The sequence below is a fragment of the Lepidothrix coronata genome, unplaced genomic scaffold (assembly GCF_001604755.1).
Source record: "Lepidothrix coronata isolate B3197 unplaced genomic scaffold, Lepidothrix_coronata-1.0 Scaffold8, whole genome shotgun sequence".
NCBI lineage: Eukaryota > Metazoa > Chordata > Aves > Passeriformes > Pipridae > Lepidothrix > Lepidothrix coronata.
In genome coordinates, this window is record NW_016690188.1 from 2666760 (window position 1) to 2684580 (window position 17821).

The window sequence follows — 17821 nt, forward strand, 5'->3', positions numbered from 1 at the left end:
GCCAGGACACCAAATTTCTCTAGGAGCTGGGGCTAACAACCTTCACATTTCAAAAGACCTTATGAGCTGAAACCTGAAGTTTCTTACCATCTCAAGAGCACTGTGATCAGTGATGCAAATCAGCCCACGGCAGCTGCAGCAGAGCTCCACCTGGGCACAGTGCTGCAACATCAACAGCATGAGCCCTGACTAATCCCACTGCTGCAAAATAGCACACTCCTGTAAGGATTCCCCCAAATCTGGGAGGACAAAGGGACCATGACTGTTCAGCCACAGACAGCGGCACTTCACGGCACACAGCTGCTGCAGCAGTGTATTACAGCTGAGCTGCAGGTAACACCAACAGCTGGGCCTACTTCTAGTTTACACAAAGGCCTCTTTGCACAACCTGAGTAGTCTAAAAAGATCAAAAATTACATTCTACACCTACTAAAGATATCAAAGTATAAATTCAGCTCAGACTCATGGGTTTAGCATAGACTCCCTGTCACACAGATCTCCCAGTGCATGGCTATATTACTAATACACAAAGGAAAACAGGAACTGCAGCTCTGCAGGATCATCTCCCTTGGAGGGCTATAAAATAAACAGAGTGACAAAGAGGAACACAGTGGGTTCCCCCATGGAAACTGCTACATCAGCTCTAGCACTTTTGGAGGCCTCATTCCTCATCAGGGAGTGGGGTTTATGCTTCTCATGCCATTTGCTGGGTTCACCCTCACTTTCTGTGTTTTCCCTGATAACCTGCCAGTTGTACTGCAAAGCCAAGCATCACTGAGAAGACACTGCACACAAAAGCTCACCTCCATGGGGTATTTTTTTTATTTTCCAAATCGTGGCAGGACCTCGGCTTCTGATGTAGAACAGTAGAGACGAGGAGAGGCACAATGTAGTGCCAGCAGGTTCAGAAACCCCAGCATCACCAGGACTTGCTTGTCTACACCTGCAGATTGCACTGGGGCAAATTACAACTAATGGGCAGATTGGATGTGCTGAAGCCAAACAGAGTTATCCAAGAACAATCATACCTGCCAGCCTGCTCCGACCACCTGTATGCCAGTACAAACCTGCCAAGATGGTAGGATTTGAACATGGGGTGATCTGCCTCTCGTGTACATACCAGCAATCCAGTTTCCCAGTCTAACACTTAAACTGTCATTATGCTTTCCCAAAAAGAAGTCATGCACATACCTAACTATAATCAATATTGTTGGCCAGTCTCCCTCAACACCTCTAACAGAGAAACAATCCTTAAGAGCTCAGCCTTGTTCAGTTTTCTTTTCTTAAAAAATTAACTAGCATGTTCATGTATCCTCTCTACAAGGGAAGCAAGACCCTGTTTCCAAGTATTTCTAGAGAAAATTTCAACAGCAGCATGAAGATTCCAGATAGTAATTACATTGTTTGTACATTATCAAAGTGAGGCGTAACTCAAAACACAGTACAGCAAATCTCATCCATTCTCTGTTTTACACGTGTGGATTTGTACTCTACGAAGCAAAGCCAAGTCCTGAGCCATGAATAGAGCTCCCTGGCACTACAAGGCTTGAGGCAGAAAGCAGCCTCTCTCCCCACCATATTACACAAGGGCCAGATTCTAACCCACCTACACACAGCCAGTCAAACTTAGCTCCCACTAGCTGTGGAGTAAGGTGTGATCCAGTGCGAGATGATTAAAAAAAAAATCCCCAAAACCAAACAACTCACAAGCAAATAAACAAAGTATCATCCAGAAACAAGTAACAACTGATAGAGCCTAGGAAGCAGGACAGCTGTCAACAAAAAGTCTCAGAGACCAGTTCTCTGGGACGTGAAGGAAGGGGTAGAGGCTTTGTGCAGGAAAGTAGACCAAGACAAGCTGACACTGCATTTTGCTCTTTCTGGAATTTCTTACACAAGACAGGCAAACCACTCAGCCACCTGCACACCCTCTCCCCCAATAAAATCATAATTACAGCACTGTCCTAACTCCAGAGGCTGTAGGAAGGACTGAAAATTGCCAGGTACTCAGTCAGCAGCACAATGAGGGGGCGGGGGGAGGAGGGAGGGAACCTCCTTTGACAGAAGAAATATAATATATTAAAACTGTGCAGTGTTCACCAACCCCCCTACTCCTCCCCTGCACAGCGAGGTACAGCTGCACAGCACTGCTGTTGTGGTAAATCAGGCTTTCTAGTGCACCAGACAGCCAAGGTTGACTTGCAGTTACACATGCCACATCCTTTCAGCTTCTGTGAACCTGTGCTTCAGTTTGTGAACCTGTGCTGCATGAAGCCACTGCCTAAGGCACACGAGGTACCTAATGCACACCCACCCACCTGCCCCCCACTCCTTGCTCAGGGACACTCCGAGCAAATTAAGGTTAAAGTCAAGAATACCTGAGGGTTTCAATGGTGCAGCCCCCATATCTGCCCTCAAAAGACAGTTTCAAAGGATGTGAGAGTAGAGGGCAACACAGAAGGTTCAGCACAAAAGCAAGTGATGAGATTTAGAAGCATACGGAAAAAGTTTCAAAGGGGGCAGAGGAGAGTGCAACGACAGAGAACATGAGGAGCTGCATCAGCAGAATACTCAGAAAGGCAAAGCAACCCAGGCACCCAGATTTTCAAGACACCATGTCCAAAATGCCTCACCATACTCATTACAGCTGCTGACTCCAAGCTCTGCAGGCAACCTGCTACCAGACTGTAGATGTCTGAAAGGCCCTTGGGAAGTGGCCTCCGACACAAGGGAGGACAATGGGAAGAGAGGAAAATGAAAGGAAAAAGAAACTGGACAGAGATCAAACCCTCTTCCATGGAACTGAGCAATAGATTCTTTGAGTGCCCTTAACAACCTGGGCCTCCTGGGAGAGCTGAGGGCTCCTAGTGCTGCTGGGAGGGTGCTTGGCATTTCCCCAGGATCAGCCCAAAAAATAACAGGCTTTTCTACATGCCTGAGAGCCTAAACAAAAACAAAACACAAATGACGACTTAATATTGTAACGTAATTTCAGATTTCATTATAAATCTTAACTTCATTAAACTGATGGTATTTTGGGGGAAAAAAAAATCATTTAGCATCCCTGCTGTTTATTTTATATCCTGCTGATACAATGATTTAAACTGATTAAAAAGTCCTTTCAATTATTTTCCAAAATGTATAAATATCAAACCAGGCTACTCCTAACTAACTATAATGACCTTTTCAAATAATTGGGTCTATTAGAGCAGTTTCCAGTGACATTGAATTCAAGTTAATGTACCCACAGAACGGTACTCCCAGCATACTTAACTTCTCCAGCAACTTTTAAGAATTCAGCTTCAGTCTCAGAAACATCTTCAGAAGAAACTGACATTAAATAAGCGATACTACATGCTGTAACAAATCTCGGCTTATTTTTCATCCCATTCCAAAAACCAGAAGATACTTTTGTCAAGAGCAAATTAAAATAGAGGCAAAATTAAATTCTAATTTAATACAGGTTGGCTAATTGATTGGCTTGGTTTTTTGCTTTTAGCTATGTGTTAAGCAGGGGTTTTTTTAAAGAAAACTTTCCCTTGTTATTATGAATGCCAAGTCACAATGACTTTGATTCTCCACATATTTTCCAAAGGTGTGTAATTTCCATACCTAAATTTCCCTGACCAAAGCAAAACTGTATTTTTAAATATATTCAGGTTTTAAGTCACAGTATGCAACACTAGGGCTTTCAAATGCCCATGCAAAACACTACACATACATGTAGGTAACAAGGATTGCAGAGGGGAACTCCTTTGCAGCAATCTCCATGCTGTTGGTTGTACTGAGACAAGCAAAGGAAAAGAGAACCTGAGCCACAACATCCTTGTTTAAAAATGCAGCATCTGAATTAGAAATCGTGAAGCAATGTTTTCCCTCTTATCTGCACACCCTTGTTTGGGGTAGAAAAGAACTATTTTGCTGGGACTGGGAGACCATCATAGTTCTGTAAGAATAAGATTTGCTCCACCATTGCCATCCAGAGTTGGACTGCCCCTTCCTCAGAACTTTCTGGGTGTTTGTGCCATGACAGCACAGAGCCTGTTGGGAGGAAATGGCTGTCATGTCTGGGCTGCAAATGATAAAGGGAAATACTTGGATTTAAACTATGAATCAAAAGAGCATCTAGGCTCTGTAAATAGCCTGCACCACAAAATCATGGATTATTCGGTTCAATAAAGACCAGCAACAGTGTACACATGTCAATTTGTAAAATGTATAAATAAAGAAAAAAAAAGATACCAACAGTGCTTTGCCAAGCTTGCTTGAGAAACATTTTTACAGGAGGCTGTTAAATGACAAGATCTGCATGAGATCTAAATGCATAATTTCTCTACACTAATTAAACATTTTGAGACAAAAGCAATCCAAGAAAATCTCTTGTCCACGCATGAAATGTAAGTTTTGTTCCTCATCAAGGACTTGATATTTAATTCAAAGTCCATTTCAACTCAACCAGGCAGAACTTACTGAATTGCTCCTTTGATTTTAACAGGAAGGGATGATACAGAGCCTTCCTTAAACAAGGCTGATGCTATACTCAGCATCACACAAAAGACACTGCAGTGAATTTGGAGGCACCCTAAACTTCACAGTTGTCACTTTCCAGCACTTCAGCCATCTGGAAGGCCTGCCATCTCCTACAGCACATGCAAGCTGCTACGACTTGTGCTATAAGAAACTTCTATTTCCAACTGTGCATGTACGGTCTGAGCTCCCCAAAAGACCCATTCTGGTCTCTGCCTCGAGCAGACCTGACGCTGGTCACTCCCTGAGGCTGAAACCAGCACAGGAGGCAACACTCTGGATAACGCACTCACTCCAAAGATTCAATTTGGTCTCAGTATTGCTTGTATAAAGAAGGTGTGAAATAAGGCTAGAAAGTGTCTTTTCTGCTTCTCTGTTGCCTTTCCCCCCACATCAACACATTCAGCCTGTCAGGCTCGAGGGCCCCATGGGCTGGTGTCAGCACAGAGCTGCCCCAGGAGAGCTGTGCCTGGGGCTCTGTGCTGGCAGGGCCCGCTGAGCACCCCGGCCCCAGGGACAGGGAGTACTCTGCATCCCTCTCCAGCCTACAGGCTGCTGGATTCAGTGCTAAGGAGTTCCTGAGGGGGATGTGCTTCCAGTCCTCCTCTGGAGAAGGGCAGGTTGCCATGACAAAGGCCTTTGAGACAAAGAGGTGTGGGATGGAAAAATAGTATGTGGGAAACCTAGAGGGAAAAATACAGACCTCAATTCAGCATTTGCCATCATTTTCCAACACAAAGTCAAAAGATTGGGGACTTTGGTTCATGATAAACAGTAAAGGGCTACAACTACCTTGAAACCAGGAGAGACTGGATGAAGTAGGGAAGCAAATACAAACATTCAGCATACAAAGAGCTCAAGATATGCTGATCCTGATGAAGAAAACTTTCCCACAGCAAGGTGTCCTAACATCACTTCAAACAACCTTTATTATCAAATGCTGTCGAAGCAGAATCTCTGCAAGCAAAGGCACCTTTCCCTTAGGCCTTTACGGGTCCTTCCCAATGGCCTTAAGAAAGCTTTAATCACCTGAGCCACCTGCCACCATTTTATGGATTGCACGGGCCTCGCTGCAGTAAAAGCAAGCTTGCAAATGCCTTTTCAAAACCATACTTTATATTTCTAAAGTTTCTCTATCCCAGAAGGTCTCAACAAGGTCTAAACAATTCTAGAGAAGGGAGCAAACAAAAATAAGAACAAGAATGAGAGGGAAGAGGCAGATCCAACCAAAGCACCAAGTGGTAATCTTAATCCTGTTGCCTCTTCTAGATTTAAAAAACACAGAGTTCTACAATTACCAAGCTATCAAAAACTGGGAAATCCCACTGCCCTGTAAGGCAGAGTGAAAGACAGCTTCATTTTCCTGAACTGAATTTTTAACATGTTGTACATAGCAGCCAGTCATCTCCCTCTCTCCCATTTGTTGTAGGGGATCCATTTCAAAACATTTCCTAGCTTCGAATCATGCCTGTCATTACAATCCCAAAGCACCCAGGCTGCACGCTATCCCTTAAAAGCAGTGACTTTGTTGGAAAGATATCAGCTGTATATAATAGGAATAGCTATTGCATTCCTCCTCCCTAAACCCTATGGACAGATCCCCTTATCCCCCCTTCCCTCTGCAGCACCTGAGCCTTGGCACAGCGTCAGCTGGCTGTGTCACTTCAGACACAGCTCCCCTGTGTCCCCTCTGCTCTCAGCACTGTGGATCCAGAATGGATGCTGTACTTGTGTGTCCCAGCTCTGAATTCCCCTGTGTTCAGATTCTTCTCATTTTCCCCAGAGAGTAAGTTTCTCTCCACTGCCTCCAGCTTTCTTCTCCAGCTTCCCCCTCCCTGCCAGCCCTGCCCCCCATGCTGCCCTGCCCACCTCATACCTGTTGGCAAGACTTGCGATGCCGCCACTGCCACTGTGTTTCCTTGCCCGGCTCAGCCTCCGCGTGGGCTTTGGGTCTTGTAGTCCAGGGCTTGGAACTGAGGGGAAGGTCGAGGCATAGCCATGTTCGCACTCTGCAAGAAAATCAACAGGCAGGGCATTTAAAAAAAAAAAAAAAGAAAAAAAGAAAACAAAAAGAAAAAAAAAAAGTCAGCAGGCAGGACTCAGCACTAACCCGTTGGCCTAACTGGGGAGGACCTTAACCACAACAAGCTCAGGGAAATGACTGATGATATATTCACAGGGAAGTGGACTGGGAGGTGGAGAAAAGGGGGAAGGTGTCTTTTCTCTGCCAAACCTGGAGAAAAGACACCACCACTCAAGCACTGAAAACATCAAAAAAAAACCCATGACAGTCCAGAGAGCGCCTTATCTCCCTCCTCCTGCCCAAGCTATCTGAACCGAGCAAACCAGGTATATTTCACTGTGCCATCAATGTCTCTGCTGAGCCAGAGCCGCCCACCACCATTCTTCCTGCCCAGTGGAAAACTTTCACACCAATCTCCCCTTTTCTTTCCAGAAATCCCATCCACCTCAATCTCCCCCACTCTGCAAAAACATTCCACCTCATCCACCACCTCCAAGAGGACCCGTCAGTCTTATCCCTCATCCAACCCTTCCCTGCTGGGGATTTAGCACCATTCCGCCAGCAAAACACTCGCTCCGATCCCTATTCCGGGGTCACTCTCCCCCCTCCGTGGGGATCCGACCCCAACCCTATTCCCCTCACGGAGCGCTGTCACCCAGCACCCATCCTCCCCCCATTACCTCTCTCCCTTCGCTCCAGATACTCGGCCGCCTCCAGCAGCCGCTGGATGTTGATCATCTGGACCTGCTCCATGGCCGGGGGGCTCCGCCGCCCCGGGCCGCCCTCCGCCCCCACGCTCCCGGCTCCCCCGACGGAGACGGGGGCGGCTGCGGCGGGGAGGCGCCGGGGATCGCCGTCTCTGCCCAGTGCCCGGGCCTCGTCACACCGTCCCGGGGGGGCGGCTCTCCTGGGAGGGCGAGGGGTGGCAAGGGGAACACGCGAGGAAATGCCGGAGGAAGGACCCGCTCCGGGATGCTCCCGCCGGGGGCGGCAGCGCGGCGAGCGCTATCCCTGACCCTGCCCCGTGCCCACCGCCCGCCCCGGGCTCTGCCCCCGCCGCCAGCCCAGATTTACCCCCAGCGCCGGCCCCGCCGGGATCCCACCCCCCGGGCCGCTCTGGCCAGGCAGCCCCGCGGCGGGACCGGCCCCTCCGGCCGCCGCCCCGCCCGCCGCCGCGCAGCACTTTGTTTACCTCTGCCCGGCGCTCACGGCGGGCGGGGCGGAGCGGGGCGGGCTGGGAAATGCAGTTCCCGAGAGCACCCAGGGACCGGCGGAGCGTGTGGGGGCATCGACACGCACGTGAACCTCCCGGGGTGATGGCTGTGTGCCCTCACGCCTCAGGTGAGAGCTCCGCGCCCACCCAGACCCCGAGGTGTGGTGGTGGTGGTCTGAGGTCAGAGAGTCACAGAACGGGTCAGGTTGGAAGAGGCCAACCTGGTGGGGCATCTGGTCCAACCTCCCTGCTCAAGCAGGGTTATCCTACAGCACGTGGCACAGGATTGTGTCCAGATGGTTCTGAAATATCTCCAGTGTGGGAGACTCCACCACCTCTATGGCAACCTGTTCCGGTGCACAGTCACCCGCACAGTAAAGAAGTTCTTCCCCATATTCAGGTGAACTTCCTGTGCGTCAGTTTCTGCCCATTGCCTCTTGTCCTATTGCTCAGCACCACTGAGAAGAGTCCAGCTCCATTCTCTTCACATTCTCCCTTAAATACATGGATGAGGTCCCATTTCAATCACCTCTTCTCGAGGCTGAACAGACCCGGCTCCCTTAGCCTTGCCCCATAAGAGAGATGCTCCAGGCCCTTGATCAACTTTGCAGCCCTTTGCTGAAGCTGCTCCAGGAGTTCCATGTCTCTCTTGTACTGAAGAGCCCAGAACTGGACACAGCACTCCAGGTGATGGCTCCATGCCCACTCAGGCGCTGAGGAGGTGGTGGTTTGCCCTGTCCTCCCTCCCTTCCTCCCTGCCAACTTGCAGTTCCCAGTGTACCAGAGCCACACATGGTTCACAGTCTGTATGCCCAGCTGTAAATGGTGGCTTCCTCCTGGGCCACCACCACCTGGAGAGGCCATCAGTGGGCAGCAGCCGCTGGCACACCACAGCAACCTGCAGGCCAGAGCTTCACACTCCACCAACAAACTGGGGGCAAGGCAGCAGTTGCCTAGAGTGCACGACTTCAGCAGCCACTTCATCCCTCTCCTACAAACACCCAGGCTTTCCACACGTGGAACTGCCTATGGCAAGGATGAAGCAGAGAGGCTACAAAAGATAAAACTGCATGTTCCACAGGGTGGGAGCTTTCCACATCTTACCTGTGGAGATGTAACTAAAGACAAGGTGCCAGGCTCAGGGAATTCCCACCTGGAGTGGCTGAAACAGTGTTTCTGATGGGAGGCTGAGGAGCAAGACCCATTTTTAAGTGTGAACACAGCCCTTTGAGAGCACAGACAAGCGATACCACAGGCAGCAACCTCACTCTACTTGAAGCAGCACATTAACAAGTAACAACAGTGACCATCTCAACATTTTAATGAATTCTGTCACACACCTGCCAATATGATCACTCTTTTCAGCATTTTAATAACATATTTACATCCTGATTTTCATACAGGTACAAATCCTCAGATCAATTCTGGGACTGAATTTTACCAACTTCAACATTAGCTGTAATGGAGCTTAAAAAGCTGTTAACATTTAATTGTATGATACCAGTCTCTAAAATATTTGACTGACTCAAAAAGGACATGATCAGAGAACATTCAAAATTAGAATCAGAACATTCATAGTAAAAATCCGAGTCTCAAACTGATCCCGACTTAGAAACCCTCCAAAGACTGTTTTGTAGTTTTAACTGGGATTATTTTCATGGGTCTGAACCTTTAGGCCATGACTGATTACATTTGCAAGCATTCCTCATCAGAATGGGAGATGGAGAAGTACCTTGAAAAAAAAACCAGAAAAGCAGAGATTGTCAATTAATGATGTGTGCAAGGGCTTTAGGCAGAGCACAAACTATCAGGAGACTCATGATGAAGTTGCAGGAGTTGGCAGCATTCAACTTGAGAAGGCCTGAAAAAAGTGGATTCAGGGTAGCTAACTTTTCTTTAAACACATTTCGCTGATTCACCATTTCTGAGGTTTCCTCAGAAAACTGCAGGCTTGCAGCTGATGGAGGTAAAAATAATACCACTATTCAGTTCTTACACAGACCTTTTCATCTCTGAATCTCTAGGGGTTGGTTTGTTTTGTTTCTCTTCAGATGGGATAGTTGAGGAATAAAGGAAGCTGGGACACCTCCAGGGACATACCTCTGTCTTCTGCTCTGTGGGAAAGCCAGCCCCAGCCTTCACTTGGACTCCCAGCCCCAGCCTCCACTCACGTACCTACACCCAGCCAGACCACAGCACGTGTAAAGACTGGCTTTTGTCTGGGGAAGAACTCAGGGAAGGAAGTACTCTCTCTCCCCATCTCGTTTCTACACTGGAAACTGCCCATAGAGCAGATTGTTAAAAGCACATGGAAAATTCCAAATTTTAGCAGTCTTTGGGACCAGTTATATGCGAAAAGGACACAGGTGCACAGACCTCTCTGCAACAGTGAAGTTAACACAAGAGCATTTCTGGGCTCTAGCTGTGCTGCCTCTAACCTGCTTTCAAAACCACAGAACCATTTGCCTCTCAGGATTAGCAATGCTAAACATTAAAAAAAAACAAACCCCACAACTCCAACCCCCAAACTCACGATGAAGCCCCACAATCACTGCAAAACAGGCTGTTGTCAGCATCCACTGCCACTAGCTTTTCTGATGGCACATTTGGAGATATGTAGTGCCACTCTAGGGATTACATAGGGAAAGCCATGGGTGGAAAACGTAGGGGTAGGTTAGTAGCATATCCAAGTGTCAGCCTCATGAAGTTCTATATACAAAATAACAGTGTGAAGGAGGGGGACCCTGATACAAACGGCGAATTAAAACAGCTCTGAAATGAAGCAACGGTAGGATCAGTTCTGCGTGAAATGATGTAGGATCAGCTCTTGCATTTACACTTCAGCTCAGCTTCCAAGTCTTTGTTTCTGAAGTAAACAATGTCCAATTAGAAAAAAAAAATGTATGAAACAAAGAAAAATTTGAGAATAAACTGTGAGACATCTTCCCAAAGAAGGAGCCCCAAAGAGGAGGCAAGGCAGCCGTGCAGCCACAGCAGATCTGCAAAATCTTTCAGTTGCCATCCCAAGTGCTCGTGTGGGCAGGTCAGCCTGCAAAATGCCAGAGCTGTATGTGACAGAAACAAAAGTGGGTGGAAAGTGAATAGCACGAAGAGGCCCAATGCTATTCAACTGCTGACCAAAAAGCCCCCAAAGTCAGATTTTAAATGTGGTGGAGCAATCCACAGGCAACAAGGGGGAGGAGCTAAGGGAAGAGTATTTTAGGGGAGAATGAGATCATTTAATTTAGTGGCTCCGAATGATCTGTAAGTACAGTTTTCTGATTATAAGTGCTTGCTGCTTGGCATCCCTTCTGGCAGCTGTGATTCACTTTCATTGTGTGTTCTGCTGCTTCGCCCTTTAGAAAGGGGCTTTTTACATTTTATTAAATGGCACTTCGGCAACCCTCCATTTCCAGCCTTAATAATGGATTTGTTAATCTCCCTGATAGCCTTTCCCTCCTCCTTAGCAATAATTTAAATATCCAAGAAGAAATCTGCAGTGCAGAAATCAATTAATATTTACATCTGAAATGCTGCTGTACTATTTTCATCAAGTACAACAGATGTGATCTGTTTTTTACCAACATCGTCATCACTTGCATTAAACTAACATCTTCCATCAGGGAAATTTTCTAAGAGCTTTCCAGAAAGTAACGTTTTAGGCTTCTCAAAACTGAAATGATTTTAGCTATTTTCTTTCCACTCTGCAGGAAGGGAAACTGAGGTATAAGCAGCATAATTGCTCATATGAAGACACACCCTAAGCCAGAGGTAGAACAGGAACACGTCTCATGAATCAAGATGCCCAACCCTCTGCTTTGAACACAAACCTTAGAAATAACACAATGCTTTGCTTTGGAAGTTATTTTCAATAAGGGCAATCCCTTTGGCTGAACTGCCTTGTTTCCCATCCCTCCGTTGGCTTTTCCTAAAACCCTCCTATCCCCATCTCTTTGCACCCTCTGAGAAGAACATAAAGATGGCAACAGTCACAAAAGCTTCCTTTACCCACCTTCACAAAAACCCTGCAAGCCCTTAATATTGTTTTCAAAGCCTTGAAACCTGCAGTCAAGGCATGAACAGAAATCACCAGTAGAATCCATTTTCTGGTGCTCTCAAAGCAGTGCAAAGATTCACTGATTCCTCAAATTTCTGGGGACAGCAGATCCATAAAATTCCTGCTTCTCAAGTGAGGGGAACAACATCTGAATATCCCATCTATCAGCACATAGTGTTAACAACCAGGTCTCTATTCTTATACTCATGACTATAATGGCTCAGCATCAGAGGACTTGCAGCAGTGGACTGGAGACATCCCAAGTCCCACCTACTCAACACCCTTCCAAGGGTTGCAATACCTTCACTAATGGCCCCACACTGCCTATAGGATGTGGCCTCATTTCTCATCTGGGAGCTTCCTTCTTTCACAAGGCATCAGATAATCCCTTTCAGCACTCCCACTGTTATCTGGAACCCATCCACCAGTGAGGATAGACATTGCTCAGAACCAAACCACCTGGATATCCAAGAGTTTGGACAGGAATAAAGCGCACGCTGTATTTCTCACTCAGATTCAAAGATTAAGCTCTGCCAATCAAAAAAGTAAAAGTCACAGGTCTACTGGCTCTTGGGCTACTTGCTCCTTCTCTCCAGGAGATGTGCGGCTCTTTTCAGACCTGTGTTGTGCCCCAATTTATACTGAGTCAGTGACTCACTCTGTGACTTGATTCAGTCACTTAACTGATCCAGCTGCAAAATTAAGGGGGCTTTCCATAAGAAAAAAAATATATCATACACAGGATGGAGTCTTTTAGCTAAATAAGAAGGTAGGGTTCTTCAGCCAGTGGCAGAAGGTGCTTCTCTGCTGGCTCTCAGGATGCTCTGCTGACATGGGATATGATCAGTTCTCAGCAGCACTTCTGGCACAGTCCCATGGTTTTACCTCTGCCCTATCATTTCTCCTGCTGTGGCTTCCTTCTGAATTTTAAGCTGAGGTCCAAACAGCCTGAGTCAAAATAACCCAACCTGGAAGTGGCTAAAACATGAATCACCGTGGCCAGGTCATGAACCAGGAGGAATGAAAGGGGTTTATTGTGAGCTGGATGAAAAATATATAAATAAAGGGGCCCTGTACTGCTCCATATATCACATCACTGTGAGATCCAAGACCATCTACACTGACCTTGAGCCACGTGTTCAGCTCTCATTAATTCAATGGGAGCGCTGCACATAGACCAAAGGCAGTCTCAGCTTCTTCTGCCCTCCACTAATTAGAGGTTTCTGATATTTCTTTGGCTTGTCAAAAAATGACCCTAAACAGCACATAAACAATGGAAGAAGCCACATGATGAAGATACCGTTGACTCACCCTCGAGGTTCAGTTTTCCTCTCCTTTAGAGAGAATTATTCAGGAGCAAAAGACAAATCTAAGGTCACCCATTTGTTATTCCTGGTCAGAAGATCAATAAACATAGCCAGCACTTGAAGCAGACCTAGCTGTCTCCTGCGAGGGGCTCAAGTCTACCGTCCCATGCATGCACATCTCTATTAGATTTGTGAACTTGTCACCCCTGTTACAGTGAGTTGATTGCCTTCATGCTTTTGGAAGAGGATATGGCAACACAGGTCTGTATCTGTAGTGAGATCAGTATGTATTACACACCATGTCTATTACAGATAAGTCATCACATCCCAAGGATTCATCACATGTTTACGCAACTACTATTGACAAAAACGTGAGTCTACACACACAAAGGGGTGGCTTGGCACGTACTAAACTTCAGCTGAGTTTACTCCAGATCCCTCTAAAAACATCTTCCAAACTCCAGCATTTCCGCTGCTACATTTCCAGCCATGCTTATTCATGAAGTAGCATTTGCAGAGGTTACAGATACACCAACAGAGCTGCCCTGAGCACAACTTTCATTTCTGAAAACAGCCACTGGAATTTTTTTCATGTGACGTTTCTATTCCTTAGATACCAAGCTTAAATTTCTAGAAACAGGTCATTTGGAAACCCATATATGTCAGCTGGCAAGGTGTGTTGGGATTGGGTTTTGTGGTCTCACCATGAGAACTGCAGCAAGCAGGCAGGCAGCACTGTTACTTATTTCCAGAGGTTCAAGTGGAAAAATAATTCAGTTATATTTCAGTAGCTAAAATACTCCATTTTTTCCAAGGAGTCTGATACTCTAAATCTTCCCTGTCACCATACTGTAATACAAGTAATTTTTATTCCAATTTTTTAAAAAGGTAAGCAAATACCACAAGGGTGGTTTCACTGCTGGTGCTGAAAGGCCACTCCTGAAGCACAGCCTTCCCTGCCATAGCCCTGACAGTACATCCCACCCTGCTCCATGGCTCTCTGCTTGGCGGTTCTGTTTCCACATCATCCAAACAACCTATGGCCCCTATGCTACTATTCACCACCAGGATGATGGGACATGGAACCTATAAATGTAAAAAAAAAATCATAATCATCTCCTTATTTCTCCCTGGGCATCAAGCTGGCAGGAATTCCTGCCTTATCTGAAAGTCTTGCCCTAGACATGAAAATCTCCGCTGCCCGCCTTGCACTACTGACCTGCAAGCAGGGGTGGGAAACTGGTGTGGCTTTGGGGGCTGAAAAGGGCTGAAAAGCTCCTCTACCACCAGAAGGTGTGACATGTACACTCTGGGATATACAAGAGTTTGGATCCACAAGAGATGAGGTTGTGTCCTTCTCTCAGGGGACCCCTCTACGAAAGAGTATCCACTCTTGCTGGGGACAGTGTCTTGAAAAGGTGAATAACCTGGCACAGCCAGCAAAGGCCTGGAAGAACAAATGAGGACATGGAGTGTGGTTTATCAGAAACCGTAAAACTACATGGAAAACCACTTGAGCTCAACCAGTCATAACAACCCTTCCTTAAGTTTCTTCCTTTGGCTGCTGAAGCCCTTCAGCTTCCATGCATCTGTGATGCTGATCCCAACCAGCATCCTGCTGCTTTACCCAGCTCTGTTCCTGTCACCCATCCTGGCCAGGAGGAGACAAACATCTACCTGTCACCTCTATTTTTTAAAGACTGCATTTCCTTGGGGCAGGGCACTGTCACTCCCCTGTGTGTACAGCACCTGGCACAACAGGGCTGTGACTCAGACACCTTCCTGATGGGAGTAACACCAAAATAGCTCATTACAGCCCTGCGTAACACCGTGGTCAAATGACCTGGGCATCCTGCAGGAAGCAGGTGAGCACCAAGTCTGACTGCAACCGAATTTGGCAGTCTCCATCACCAAACTTTTTTGAGCCAGTCTCCCCTGTTATTGCTAATTGCTAGGTCAGAGGCTGTAGTGAGGAGTGACCAGCCATTGCCAAGGTCTCTGCCAGGCTGCCAGAACGGGCTGCACTGAGCAATCACTGCTGCGCTGGCAGATGAAAGGGCACAGCATTCTCGTGGTGCAATAACCTGAGCTCCGCATGCAAATCTCCTCCCAGCAAGGCAATGTATATACGTTAGGATACAACCCTCCCGCTTCTGCAGCTGTTCCTTAGTTTAGACAGGGCCAGTAACGCTCAGAGATTGTTTTCCAATCCCAGCAGCATTTTTCTTTGTTTGGGAGCAACACGTAAAAGCCGCCTGGTTTATGATGATCACGTTCTGAACAGCACGTTCGATAGCTGAACCTTCGGTTAAATGGGACTTTTCAACCTAAAATGTCCTAATTGCAAATTAAAATATTGAAAGGTTTTGCAGAATTGCCTAACAAAAATGATGATTTCCAGTATTATGACCACGATGATTACTAATGAAATGGTGAAAACAAGTGCTCAGGAATGGATTTGTTTGGATGCAAACACCTCTTTTCAAAATCTGGCAATAAAAAATGCTGTATCCTTCTGTCCTGCTCATTTTCCAGTTCCAAACAAGGAACTGCATAATACGATGCATTTTTTAAATGGAACATATAAAAGATCAGATACTACCCATCTCAACAGCAAGGAAAATTCTATCCTCCCCTCCCCTGAAAAAACCCCCATGATTTTGTCACAACAAGAGAAAAACAACAAACCCAAACCAGTGGTCTCACACTCGATTTCCAAACCAGGGGTGCTGCTGTTTTCACAGGCAAACCCAATTCTGGCTGGTGTCTCCTGTCATTTCCTTGCTCGCAGCTGCTGGCCACGGTGCAGCTCAGCTCCTCAGACACTTGGCTTTGCAGATTCATTACGAAACAACAATGAGCACATGAGAAAAAAAATCCTACCCTGATAATAATTCAACTTTCAAAAACAGAAAAGCAGCCTGGATTTGTTCCGGGCGAGCAAAGAATAAGGGCTTTCGGCTGCAGCTTTAGCGGCAGAGCAGCTTCTCCGCAGTGGAATCCCTTTCCCTGGAAGCCTGCGTGCACGCAGCTGCTCCCGCAGAACAAGGGCACCCTATATCGTCACCTGCACGGGACCTATAGCTGCCATAGGGGATGAGCGGCGAGGGGAGGGTGATGGAGCGATGGAGACACGCGGTGAGGGACTCGCTGATCCCTTTGTAAACTTAAACGGAAAAGAAAACGCAGCACACGCTCCACGAAGAGGAGGAAAAACGCGGGGGGGAAAACGCCAAAGAAACCTAAAAACATAAAACCGGGGAGGACAGAGGAAAAATCAAAGAGTAAAAAAACTGAATTAAAAAAAAAGTAGAAAATTAAAAAAATATCAAAATAAAGCCTAAAACAAAGAATAACAGAGAATCCCGATGAAAACAAGGGCAGGCCGGCGGTGGCGGAGCGGAGCCCAGAGTTCCCGGCGGGTTCCGCATGTAGCACCCCCTGGCCCGCAGATCCCCGGAGCCCTCGGGCCGAGCCCCCCCCGCACCGGCCCCGCGCCCCCCCCGCACGGCCCCGCTCCGCTCGGCAACGCGTGACGTCACACGGGGGACCCCGGCGCCGCTCATTGGCCGAGGGGGCCGCGCGGCCCCGCCCCTGGGGCGGTGACGGCCAATGAGCGCGGCGCGCTGGCTCCATGTGCGAGCCATGTGTCCACCCGCGGGGGCGGGGCGGGCGCCGCGGGTGTGCGGGGAGTGCGGACTGAGCGCTCCGCCGGGCTCCGCGCCCGCGCCCCGCTCCGCCACGGGACACGGCCGCCCCTTTGTTTATAATGCCCTTGTTGCCCGCGGTGCCGCCGCTCCCAGCAGCCCGCGGCCCCGCTCGGGGAGCCCGCTCCGCGGGGGAAAAGCCGCAGGCTACGCGCACCCCCGCTCCGCGCCCGCGGAGCGGGAGGCTAGCGGCGCCGCTGGCCAGCACCCCGCAGCGGGCGCTAGCCCTGCCCTGCACTGCTGTGCCCTGCCCTCCCCTCCCCGCCGGCTACCTGGCGAGCGCTGCCACTTGCCTACGTGACTCTGCCCATGCCCCGGCGGGGGGAGCGGGGACGTGTCATCGCCTCCTCCCCCGCCGCTCCGGCTCCGCCACCGGCCCCGTGTCCGCGCGGGGGCCGTCGCCCCCCCGGTCCCTCTCGGGGCCCTCGCCGAGCCCGCTCACCCCGAGAAGCGGCGATGCACCTCCCCCTCCCCACGCCGTTCCGCTCCGCTCTCCATCCCAAACTTTCCCCCCGGGCCCCGTGTCCCCAGTGACGGGGGGGTCGCACGCACGTCTCTGCCGCGGGGGGTGCAGGCCGGCCCTTTGTCACTGCGCTCCCGGCCCCTGCAGCCAGCCCAAAGTTTGGGTTATTATTTTTCCTTCCCCTTGATTGCCTCCCCCCCACCCCGCGCCGCGGTCACGGCCGCCAGCCCGCACTTACTTTTATTCTCCTTCTCGATCCGCTCCAGGTAGCTGGCGGCCTCCAGCAGCACCTGCACGTTGTACAGGAAGGTGTCCATGCCTGCCGCGGGGCTCGTGTTGCAGATGTCCCCGAGGGGGCACCGGGCCCCGCCGGCCGCCCCCTCGCCCCGCGGCTCCCTCCGCGGCCGGCCGCGCTTGCCCATCGCCCCGTCGCCTCCCCGTCCGTCTGTCCGTCCGTCCGTCCGCCCGCCCGTGTGCCGGCGAGCCCGGCGGCCGCCGCGGTCCCAGCGCTGCCGCCGCTGTGC

General features: G+C 48.9%; 1 protein-coding gene across 2 annotated transcripts in view; it reads right to left on the reverse strand.

The window, feature by feature from the left end:
* Positions 1–17821, reverse strand: part of MXI1 (MAX interactor 1, dimerization protein) — a 57083-nt gene extending 39262 nt beyond the window's left edge. The window contains exons 1-2 of one of the 2 annotated variants that reach the window (XM_017803966.1): positions 17536–17821; positions 6404–6536 (exon numbers count right to left, since the gene is read on the reverse strand). In XM_017803966.1, the coding sequence (XP_017659455.1) occupies positions 6404–6536; positions 17536–17719 (317 nt within the window). In that variant the 5' untranslated portion in view covers positions 17720–17821. Of the gene's footprint in view, positions 1–6403; positions 6537–7230; positions 7353–17535 lie in introns of those variants that run through there. The other variant, XM_017803967.1, reaches the window with a different exon arrangement.